The sequence below is a fragment of the Oncorhynchus mykiss genome, chromosome 27 (genome assembly GCF_013265735.2).
Source record: "Oncorhynchus mykiss isolate Arlee chromosome 27, USDA_OmykA_1.1, whole genome shotgun sequence".
In the NCBI taxonomy this organism is placed as follows: Eukaryota; Metazoa; Chordata; class Actinopteri; order Salmoniformes; family Salmonidae; genus Oncorhynchus; species Oncorhynchus mykiss.
The window spans coordinates 12,893,421-12,905,966 of record NC_048591.1 but is presented as its reverse complement, the minus strand read 5'-3'; the positions used below and the strand labels follow the sequence as shown (position 1 = coordinate 12,905,966).

Genomic DNA, 12,546 nt, shown 5'->3' with positions numbered 1-12,546 from the left:
TCTTCTGAACAATAAAATGGCCTGCTGTTCCAAGCAAAGTTGGGACATTAGGGCACTGTAATGGAGAAGACATATCAATTACATTGATTCAACAAAACAAAAACCCACTACTATAGTCATCATCAGCCAATAAATGTATTGCCATAGGCCTATCCTATTGAAAACTATTTATGACCTGATTTGTCATCATACGATAATGTTATCATGCGTAAAAACGATAGGACATTTAATAGCCTATTCTATAATTACTTTTATGATACCAAAATGCACTGTGGGGGGTTGTTCCAGGGTTGTTAAATTAACCTGGCTATACAGAAATGTATCCGAATTCTGAATTGTGCGGCCAATAACCAACATGGTAATATAGCCTATCAGAAAGAATCATCAGCATTTTCTGTGAACTGTACTTAATTTGACATGCTACTCAAAACAACAAATGCAGTTACTGAGAGTTGGGATGACGCGTTGGAAACAATACGGACATTATTTTCAGTAGGAATAACGATTGTATGGCGCCCATTAATAAATGCGCGCACTATCCTGCAGAGTATGGAATATAAAGACGACGAGATAATATGAAGAAAATGCTGTGCTCGCGCTCAAATCTTGGAGTTATCAGATATTAACTTGTCATGGCTTAGCAAAGGTGAAAGGGAGCGAATAAACTGTGCCAATGCATGCTATGTGAGTGTGGAGCGTGCCATTGGAATAAAACGAGGGGATCCTGGGTATGTAATGCGCGAGTGTGTGTGATAAGAAGGTGGGGGTTAGAGACCCCGTCGTGTTTTGACCCCCCAAACAACTCCCAACCACCATCTCTCCCCTCACCGTCTCTGCCTCTCTCAATGTTTAAAGCAACATCGCCCATGTCGCTGTGAAAATTTCCAGCCTGTCGCGACAGCCCATGGACAGCGAGAACGGCCAAAAAGGACGCAATTTCTCCTCACCAAGCATCTCGCCTGCGAGCCGGACCCTAAGACATAACGTGCGGACCCACCAGCGCGCTCTCGAAACCGAAGCCAATGCAGGATACCACGAGCACCGCCTGAGAGTGACTTTAACCTACACGTCAAATCTAGGTTTCGGTGGGATATTTTATGAAATCATATTTTTCTAAAATAGTGTACTGTATTTCTATAATCTTTGATGCCTACATGTGAAATGGCCTAATGGTTTATATGTTGTTATTTGTGATAGCTGTTCAATACACATCGCTTTTATGGTCGTGCACCTCTAAGTTTGGATCATAAAGCTGCTTGATTGCAATAAAAGTAACGATTCGATTCACTTCGGAATAACATGTAGTGTATTGTAGCCCATAGTAGCCTCGGCTATTGCTATAGCCTAATCACGGTACACTCAGGGTCAGCTGTTTTTTATAACCAAACCCCTTCTTAATTAATAATGATGAGATTAAAGGTTTGATTCTACAACTGTTATAATTTCACCTCTATTAGTATATTAAAGAGCGCATTATTTTCATCAGATAATCTGTATACAGGACGCAGAACGCCTGCGCTGGACAGCCGGTCTGGTCTCATCCTTCCCAGAGTAGGATTGGCTTCCGTGTCGCATGGATAAGAGGGTATGATGGCTGTTTACTCTATTCTACTGCATACTTTACACTCACTCATCATTTGTAGTGTCACGGTAGTGCGTATCCTTCTCTCCAGATAATAATCTTGCTAGTTTGGTTATTATGTAGAATTTTGCCTCTTTGCTCGGTCCTTACGTTTTGATGTAGCGCCCCTCGCTGCCTGTCTCGCCTCCCTCCCTGTCCTCCCTCGTGTAGGCCAAAGCTCCCAGCTATTCAGGGCCAATGAAGGCAGCAGCAATATGTCAAGGAGTTCACATCAATCTATCAGAAGGAATAACCTTATTGACATAATTGTGCATGCTCTGAATATATAGACTGACCTGACCTAAATCATTAGGGTCGTGTCGACATAATGTCAAGCAGCCTAGTTTGACATGTGGAAACATCCTATACATTTCATATAGGCTACATTTCACATATATTATCTTGCTTATAAATTTGCTGTTCATTTGTCTTTATATTTCAATATAGGGTCACGTATAAATGAGCAAGTGTCAGAATGATACTATTCTCATTACTTTGCAAGAGGTTTAGGACTATAAACATATAGCTTTTATATAGGGTGTACAACGTCTCCCTTGATAGCCATAAACGTTTTCTGGATTTCAATATGTATAGTGAAATATTTGAAATATAGGTTATTTAAAAGTGAAAATGTGTATTTCCTGCAGCAATTAACAGTCGATTATAGGGCCAATAAAAGTGGCTGTGAAAGTGGAAAGACATGATATGTCTATCTATATACAGTATGATGTGTAGTGAGTGTAGGTCGAGGAAAAAGAGAGACAGGGAGAGGCAGACCAAGTCGCTAAGTAGGTCAACTCGTTTGCTACAGTGAGTCCACCGCTCGCAGATCTCGTTGCTATGTGCACTATGCAGTCAGTGGCCACTCTTTTCCATTCCTAAAGATAATTGCCATAGTAGGCTACTCCTGACATTGTATCACACACACAACAGACACATACACGTAACACACTCACCCACACAGCAATAACCTGCTGAATACCAAAGGCTGCAGACAGACATAGGGTACCATCTTTTTTGAATAACTAGTCAAACTCCCATAGAGTGAACTGTTGCACTTTTCTGTATGTAATTACAATTTTAAAAAGATAATAGATGAAATAATAGATGAAATTTAGGACACTTGTTATCTGTGTTTTAATAAGACGTTCGGCTTGCAGTTGAGTGAGGAAATGAAGAAATGTTGTCATCGGCTTCGGGTCGTGCAAATCAAATAAACTTTTCCGGATAGGATTTTTCGGTTTACTGTAATTAGGCCTACAGATGACAATTACGCAAGCGCTTTTTATTAGCATTTTACATTTGCTTTTCGATATATTAGTGTAATCCTGTTAAGAATGTAGTACTTTACGCAAATTAAAGTCAACAAAACAGGTACTTTCTTTGTCCAATTTGATTACAATTCAGACATAGCCTATAGGCTACTTTAGTTCACTGAAATAAGGTCAAGAAAGTGTGTCAGTCAATTATCCATAATTAGCCTAATTCCGGTTATATGCAGCAATGGGAAGTGAATTTGATAAATTATATATGTTGTCCCATGCACTGTAAAATATACAGTGTATCCCACTGTTTACAATTGGCGACACTAGTCTGTCATTTGAGCATATGGCTATTAGGCGACCTTCAATAACGGAAAGAAAAAGCATCCGTTTGGAAACCTGCAGACCATTCTGTTTTCACATAACGATTTACGAGTATTAGGCCTACATGTATGCTAAATGGAAAACTATTCTCACAAACTCTATCACTTTTGATTGAAATAAGCAGGGTGTTGGGACAACATGGCATACGAATTTTAATTTACGTTCCCATTGTTGCTTTTTATTTTGAACATAGGCTACTCGAATGAAATACATTGTATTTGTCTGAATAATGAAACTGTGGAATGGATTTGGAAATATAGACCTATAGTCGAATGTTTGCAAACTTTGTTTTTGCCAATGGAAAGTGATTTGTATGTATTGAATATTGAATATATTGGACATTGCAAGTTCAAACAAGTATTTGTATAGTTTAATCTAACAGTTGTATTACTCAAAAACAACTGCAATAACAAAATATGAAGGAAGCGCATGCTGCAATGTTATCCATCCACTGGTATGTGGTTAATTGTTAGCATTAATATTTCTAATATATGTCATAGCCTATGTGGTAAAACATATGTTCAACTGAATTGCTGAAAAAAATGAACGATATTGCCTATGCCTATATATTGTTTAGCGAACTAAGCTCTCTCTTTGAACTATCCTGATTACGATGAGAATTGCAGTAAATTATACTCGTATTAACACTGCAAGTATTTCTCACATATGAAGCCCTTCTCTCAGCCTCATGCCTTTTAGGAACATTTGAAGAATTAATCTTCTTGATTTTGGTGCTTTGATCAGATGACGCACAGCCGCTACAGTCGCACTGTAATCAGAGAGCTCCTGAGTACACAAAGGCACGGAATCTGATAGTGGTGATTGTGTTAATAGCGAGTATTCATAAAACAAAAGGTGGCACGACAAAACCGCAGAGCAGGTGCACGCTGTGATCACGCAGCCATATGGGACTATGATTGGCCATGCTTTAATCCAGGAGAAAACCACTGGCTTTTGCTGAAAAGCCTTGGAGACTGAAGTCAGCTACAGTTGAACACACATCAGCTCTGTAATGTTGAGAGAGATATGAGACTGACAGCGAGATAGAGAGCATAGGCTCATGTTTATGTATGAATCTCTGTGTGTTTGTTTATCTCATGTCAATTGTCCCAGGGTGGATGTAGCTTTTCCCTCTGAAAAACTGCTCAGCAAGGAGCCTCTAGTCAGTGTTTATGAAGGAGGAGAGAAAATTAGATACAGCTTCGAAGTGATCTGCTTTCATATTCACAGGGGGCCTCATCTCCTAATTTCTCTCTCTCTCTCTCTCTCTCTCTCTCTCTCTCTCTCTCTCTCTCTCTCTCTCTCTCTCTCTCTCTCTCTCTCTCTTTAATTCTTGATCTTACTCACACACACACACACACACACACACACACACACACACACACACACACACGCAAGCCACACACACAAACTTTCTCTACTTCTCTCCACAACTCCTAGGTGTAAAACCAAAACAACACAATACAGATCATTGAAATACACCCCAACACACATTGAATATGTTATCTCTCCCCCCTGTTCCTCAGTATGAAGACCTGGTGCACTACTCAGGGTCAGAGGGCATGCCCGTGGGGGGGTATGGAGAGGTCATGAGGTCACTGCCCCCCCCTCACTATGGCCACACTGTGCCAGATTCCCTCAAACACCACAGGGACCAGATCTATGGGTGAGCAGAAAATAACTATTTCAGTCCAGAGTGTGTGTTTGTTTCATTCTAACAGTATGCAGGTATATTTACTATCAGTGTGCTCTGGGCCTATATGCATTTTCCTGGATGTGTGTGTATGTATTGTGTGCATGCATGTGTGTGAGGTGTGCGTGTGTGCGTGTGCATAATGTGATAACACTGTGTGTGTTCTGTGTGCACAGACATCCCCTGTTTCCACTTCTGGCCCTGGTGTTTGAGAAGTGCGAGCTGGCCACCTGCTCCCCGCGGGATGTCACAGCCCTCTCAGTGCCACCCCACCTCCAAGGCCTGACCAATCACAGTGATGTATGCTCCTCAGACTCCTTCAACGATGACATCGCAGCCTTCGCCAAACAGGTGAGTTACAGCCCTCCGAGCCGGCAGTGATTCATGATTGGATTTTAGATTAGAAGTTTAATAGTCACATGTACAGGGTTGCAGGTGCAATTACAGGGTACAGGGGAAATCTTAAACTCTGAGCTCCAACCATTATCCAAATGACCGTGGACGCCGTTCCTTGTGTGTCTCAGATTCGCTCAGAGAAGCCCATTTTTTCAACAAATCCTGAACTGGACAACCTGGTATGAAAATAAATACAAATGTATATACTGTAACAGCAAAAGAACCAAATGCTCATAACCTACATGTATCAACACACACAGTAATTTAGAGATTGATTAAGAATAACTCAAACGCATTTTGTTCATAGCTACCAATCTGTTCTTGTCCTCAGATGATCCAGGCCATTCAGGTACTACGTTTCCACCTGTTGGAGCTAGAAAAGGTGTGCTTCTTCACTCATCTAAAATCTATTCTCTCTCTCTCTGTCTCTGTCTCCTCTTACCCGTTATGATTCAGACTAGTGACTGCTGAAAGCAGGCAAACCAAACATGATCAGCCATCATACACCTAAACCATTACAGTACTATGCTATTTCCTGACAGCATCTCTTCTCCCTCTTCTTCATCTTCTATTCTCCAGGTTCATGACCTGTGTGATAACTTCTGCAATCGCTACATTACCTGCCTGAAGGGCAAGATGCCCACAGACCTGATTTTGGATGACAGGGAGGGCGGGTCCAAGTCTGACGTGGAGGATTTCACTGGCTCCTGCACCAGTCTGTCAGAGCAGGTAGGTGACACCTGAATGATGAAAAATTAGCTCAAAAGTCTCAGATTTCTCAGTATATCTCTCTCAATATGTCTCTGAAAAAGACATTGATGAAGCCCTATTGGGCAAAATACTTGTCACTAAAGAGGGAATAAATGTTAATTTCTTTTGCTACATTCTCACATCTTTTCCTGTTAATCTCAATATGTTTCTATCTCTTTCCTTCCTTTCTTTCCTCTCTGTAGAATCAGTCGTGGTTGCGGGACCCAGATGACTGTGCGTCCACTCCACTAGGGACCCCTGGCATGTCATGTGGCCTGCCTTCACACAGCACAGACAACTGCAGCGATACGGGTACCTCTAACACACTAACTCATACACACACCTGCACAAACATACACTCATCTTTACAATCACTTATGCTGACAACATAATCGACATACACACATAAACCTGACATCAATTGGACATGTTAACACACACACACACACACACACACACACACACACACGCGCGCGTACTGTGCTAATGCCATATCTCTATTGTCCTCTGGCAGGGGATGGTTTGGATGGGGGCGTGGCCTCCCCCAGTACGGGAGAGGAGGACGAGACGGACCGAGACAGAAGGAACAACAAGAAGAGGGGAATTTTCCCCAAACTGGCAACCAACATCATGAGGGCATGGCTCTTCCAGCATTTATCGGTGAGAAAAGAGAGACAGTAGAAATAATAGTGAGAAGAATGACAGATAGAAGCAGAGAAAAGCAGAGGAGGGGAGCCGAGAGAAGAGGGAGCGGATGAAAGGAGGAAGGGGACATCGTACAGGGTAATGCAAAAAAATGAAGTTGAAATTATAATTAAATGACAGAGAGATAATGTGTGAATAAGACGTTAAATGTTGAATAGTTCTGAACAGAGAGAGAACAATTGATGGTGAAATGTAGTAGTTCTGATAATTAGTAGTTATACTTAAAAACTCTAAAGTCATTCTCACTAATTATGACTGTTCTAGGGGAGAGAGAGAGAGAGAGAGAGAGCGAGAGAGAGAGTAGAGAGAGAGAGAAAGAGAGGAAGAGAGAGAGAGAGAGAGAGAGAGAGAGGTAGAGAGAGAGAGAGATAGTAGAGAGAGAGAGAGAGTAGAGAGAGAGAGAGAGAGAGGTAGAGAGAGAGAGAGAGAGAGGTAGAGAGAGAGAGAGAGAGAGGGGTAGAGAGAGAGAGAGAGAGAGAGAGAGTAGAGAGAGAGAGAGAGAGGTAGAGAGAGAGAGAGAGAGAGAGAGTAAAGAGAGGTAGAGAGAGAGAGAGGTAGAGAGAGAGAGAGGTAGAGAGAGAGTGAAGGGGAAAGGGGCTGCTGCAATTTAAGGGTCACGTCAGTTCATAGAATTTGACTTGAATTTAGATGTAATGGCAGCCATTAGTATTCATCTAATGGTTATAGGTCTAGCTGATTTATTTCATACATGATTTGGGTTTTTCATTCTACATAGATAGTGGTGGGGTCATTTGTGTGTGGTGTATGTGTGAGCCAAAATTCTACATTTGATGATTTTATGGAATGATAATGTATGCCAAAAGCAAAGGCTAAACATGCTCTTGCTGAATCTTAACCAGTTTTGCAAATCCATAATGCCGTTGTTCTGAATGTCCCTTCGCAGCACCCATACCCCTCGGAGGAGCAGAAGAAGCAGCTGGCACAGGACACAGGACTGACCATCCTGCAGGTCAACAACTGGTCAGTACCCCCCTGATCAATAACCAATGATCAGCTTGTGTGTTTTACTACTGTACTGTGTCCCTCGTCGCTCGGTCCTTCACTGACCCCATCAATACTGATCAATCCATTATCACCAAGAGATCCATACGCCCTCTGTTCTAAATATGGCTTGACGGTGAACCATGAAAGAGTTTAAGTGGTTGAAAAGTGAAAGGTTAATATCCTACGCGTTAGTCTTTTTCTCCATTAACTGGTGTTCTCTGCCTCTCCCGACTCTCCTTCTATTCTATCCTCCTCTTTGTGTTCTCTGCTTCTATTCTCCCGCTTTTTCGTATCCCCTTTTTCCTCCCCAGGTTTATCAATGCAAGACGGAGAATAGTACAGCCCATGATTGACCAGTCAAATCGCTCAGGTAATAATACCATGTTATTATCACCGTATTCCCGCTCTAATGTATTGTTATACATTCCTAGGTTGTATGAAGGCTATCGGTGTGTATTTTGAGTGAATATGTGTATAGCTGATCTATATGGACATTCAGGCTAGGTGAATGATGTGGGTGTGTGTTTGGTTGACCAGGTCAAAGTGGTCCTTACAGCCCAGAGGGAGCAGCACTGGGGGGCTACGGACTGGACGGCCAAGCCCACCTGGCTCTCAGGGCAGCAGGTAAGAGACAGAGATAAGGACGACTGGGCCATGTTCATTTAGGCAACAAAGAGAATAAAACGGACTCCTTTCAGTTTTTCCGTTTTAAAAGGTTTCAATATGGTGAACTAGTGTTTTAGGGTCATGCCAGGTGGGCATGACCCTAGTGTTTTTACCAAAACACTCGGTGCACACTCGGTGGTATACACTCTCTCTCTCTCTCTCTCTCTCTCTCTCTCTCTCTCTCTCCTCTCTCTCTCTCTCTCACCGCAGGTCTTCAGGGGATGCCGTCTCTTCCAGCAGAGTACCCCGGGGCCCTGCTGTCCCAGTCTGGCTACCCCCACGCCGGCCCAACCCTGCACCCCTACCCCGGCCCCCACCCCGCCATGCTGCTGCACCCGTCGCCCCACCCCCACCCCGCCGATCCCCTTATAGGCCAGGGCCTGGACATACACGCCCACTAACTGAGAAGGAAGGGTGTGAAGGAGAGGGGAGAGAGGGGCCATCCTGGGGGAGATGGGGGCTCACACACCCGCCACACGCTAACTACGACAGCATGGCGCAGTCCAAATGTTTACATTCCCTGACCTCCACATAGTCACTCAACCCACTCAACCCACTGTCTGCAACATTCATACACTGCCCTTAACATACCACCGCTGGCCCCTCTTATACCATCAATAACATACTTACATTCCATCTCACAGAAGTAGACAGACACACACCATACTGAGCCCTTGAGTGTGAGCCAAACCCTCTTCAGGGTGGAAGAGGCGAACGTCCTCAGCCCCTTCCCTCTCCACATACTCTATGCTGACAGTGAGCTGTCTGACTCCCAGGATAGCGCCCCCTCTAGGAGCATAGAGGAACACCCCACACGGACCACTGATCAGCCAACTTGCCTCTCTCTCCCACCTGGCCTACTGGCCAACCAAGCGGAAAGACAGAAGGACACATGTCGGACACACAGTTCCCGGTCTGCCTGTGTCACCTTAACCTCTATAACCCTCAACGCCCCTCCTCCCAGCCTTATGACCTCACACAGCCCAGGCTTGAAGTGTTGTGATTGGACAGGATGCCAGTGATGCACTCTGACCCCTCTCCACCTTATTTAATTTAATTTGAGTTTTTTTAGATCTATTTTTGTATTTATGTGTGTGTTAGACAGACGCGACCTCACAAAAGTCCTGTGAACAGCGATCTTCCAGGGCGTCACTCTGCATGACTCGAATACAATATGAATGAGCTCAATTTGTCTCTCTCAGTACCTTGGTTTGTTTAAATACGTTTGGAATGAGTTGATCACTTACCTCCTTAAGATCCTGTCAGACATGAATAGTGGGGTTTACTGTGGGATCCACATCATAGGTCAAACAGTGAACGTACGCACGCACACACACACACACACACACACACACACACACACACACACACACACACACGCACACACACACACACACACACACACACACACACACGCACGATCCTGTCGAACCATTTCATGGTCCATGTTGTCTGCCATTGGGTTTAAGGAGGACAGCCAAAGGACTTTACACATGCTGCATCTTCCTCAGTCCCGTATGGGTCTGATCAAATAATTTATTTCCAAATGTTAATGATGATAATTGATGATAATGATGTTACAGTTAAGATTATACTTATAGTATTAAAAGCTTTCTTTTGTAAAAATGTGTGAATGACTTATTCTTTGAGTTTGCCCTCTAATTATTTGCAGTAAGTTGTGAAAGGTATACACAGTAGTGAAATACACAAATCGGTAATAGGTCATCTTGAAAATATTCGTATTTTCTTCCTGGTACAATCACATGTTGTCACTATATGCTATTTGGCTCATTTTCAACGGATGTTTGCAGCTGCATTGTATCCCCGTCTCTTGTTTCTCTACTAGCCAAGCATCCTCCCTGACCTCTCTCCCCCTCTCCTTTAGTTTAGCTCTTTGTTTGTTTTTTCTCCTCATTTTCACTCAATCTTTCCACATTCCTTTCTCATTCACTTCATACCTCCTCCCATCTGCAGGGCCATGTGCAACAAGGTTCAAATCCAAGCCAAAGTGATTACTCATTAAATGTCAAACACAATTCAAATGCTTTTGGCATGGCCTAAACCCTCCTCCTCCACCCGGCCATCCATTCAATCCCCACCTTACCCCTGTCATGTGATAGATGCAGCCTGCAGCAGGGGTCAGAGTTCATACAAGGGTCAACAGGAAATGGCCTGGCTTTCTGACCCTTAGGGCTGACCCTAAGTCCCATCACTTATTTTCCTGTCCACACACTCATTCGCCTTGTCCATCCTGTCACGCTACCCTCCAGACATGCTAGTCATGTCCCAGCTGTAAATTTTGTCCCCAATCCGTGGACACACAGTTGGTTCATAATCTGTTGCACTGCAGGTCTATTGTTCACATCGAGCTTCCTGACCATATGCAGGAGTTCATTTATGAATGTGTTCATCTTTCTTATTATCTTGACTATATAAAGTGACTTTGGAGCTTGAAAAGCACTTAAAATAAAATGTACTATTATTTTTACTTAAACACTATGGTCCCATAAAGAAAATAATTGACTGTATGATAATCTGAAGGAGATCTCAGAGCCAACAGACAGACAGCAGCAGTGAGATGCTATTCATACTGTTTTCACTTTATGATTGCTTTTGATAGCTAGAGTCCGTAGCCTCACACAAACACAAAATCCATTAGCTAGTGGAAATTGCATTGCATAAATGTGCCAATACTGGGAGAGAGAAGGGAGAGAGAACAGTGTGTACAGCCACAGAGCTCAGTGAGGGAAACGTAGAGTGTGAAGTCATTATGACAACGAAGTCTATCTTAATAATGAAATAACCTTAAAGTGGAGGAACTCGAAGGCTGGAGTAGGAAGAAATATTATAACACACATTTTGGGGGCATACAGCGTTGTCATTATAACTGAAACCTAACCTAAACCAAATGTCTTCAATATTTGTGACAAAATTGTACAAATATAGTAAACCACAGCATGATTTTGGCAGACGTGTGTTACAGATTATTTGTGTTACATAAATGCTTTGAAGATTTTGTTTTGAGAAAAAAATACCTATGCATACTCTATATGTAGGAATGACGTAGCCATCAGTTCTGAAGGAATGAAAAGGTGCACGAAAAGACGAACAAATAAACTATTGGTAAGAAAATAGAAGTTCAGATGTCTGTGTGTATGTGGTTTGTTTTTAAGCAGGAATGCAAAATGCCGAATGTGTGTGCGCGCACGTGTGTTTGTGGGTGGAGGAGGAGGAGGATCCTCTGGTTTATCATCAATCATTCAATTACACACCTGTCAGAGTTCAGAGAAGGGGGAGAGAGCAGCGCACAGGGAGGAGGAGAAAGAGAAAGCTAGAGGAAAAGTGTCCAACTACAATGCCTCAACAAGGGGAAGCGGTTTGTGGCAACGAATGAAAGAGCAGAATAGGACAAAGGGACAAACAAATAAGAGTGGAGGCCAGAGAGACAGTGACAGACTGAGCAGCTCGGTGACGTGATGCCCCATATGGAACGACCATAGTCAGAGCAGACAGGTCAAGGAACGTACGATGACGCTCCACTCACTTTCATACGCCTTCATTAAAACTCATGCAGGACGCGATGAAAAAAGGAACCATTTTATCTGTCAGCGGGAGAGAGGAAAACCAGAGTTTGCAGCTCCTACTGTCATTTACCACCGAGTTCAAACACTGTTTCCAGCCTGGGAACAACCGGGATGTGTAGCAGCCTGATGATGCATAAATTGGAGTAATGTTGTGAATAATTGATTGAAAAGTGTTTGGTCCTGATTCACAAATGCCTCTCATCTATTTAACACTATTAGGAGAAGCTGCCAGGCCCATTAGAGCAGCTGCTCGTTAGATGTCTGTCAATCAAGGGGGAGGGGAAACACACCAGGCACACTGATACTGGTATACATTTATCGTGACGAACAGGTGATTGTGATATACTGTTAGTGTGAATATTCATGTTTTTCAGTATGTGTGTGTCTGTATATTGTCCTGGCGTTGCCTTGTGCTTGGATGTGCATGCACTTTACGTATGTGAGTGGGTATCTTTGTGTGACCATCTTTTTCTCTCTCTT

The 12,546-nt window shown here is 43.1% G+C and overlaps 1 protein-coding gene across 3 annotated transcripts; it reads left to right on the top strand.

The window, feature by feature from the left end:
* Positions 1-576: 576 nt before the first annotated feature.
* On the top strand, positions 577-10,976 carry LOC110507075 (homeobox protein meis3). Of its 3 annotated transcripts, none has more exons than XM_036964813.1 (13): positions 577-1,079; positions 1,487-1,585; positions 4,794-4,933; positions 5,137-5,311; positions 5,485-5,535; positions 5,688-5,738; positions 5,936-6,085; positions 6,310-6,418; positions 6,621-6,766; positions 7,716-7,792; positions 8,128-8,186; positions 8,354-8,440; positions 8,693-10,976. In XM_036964813.1, the coding sequence occupies exons 2-13, from the start codon at positions 1,574-1,576 to the stop codon at positions 8,881-8,883; spliced, it is 1,248 nt and encodes a 415-aa protein (XP_036820708.1). In that variant the 5' UTR covers positions 577-1,079; positions 1,487-1,573; the 3' UTR covers positions 8,884-10,976. The 3 variants fall into 3 exon arrangements, with proteins under 3 accessions (XP_036820708.1, XP_036820709.1, XP_036820707.1); XM_036964814.1 differs by having other exon boundaries at positions 577-1,085; positions 1,502-1,585; XM_036964812.1 differs by having other exon boundaries at positions 578-1,085.
* Positions 10,977-12,546: the final 1,570 nt, after the last annotated feature.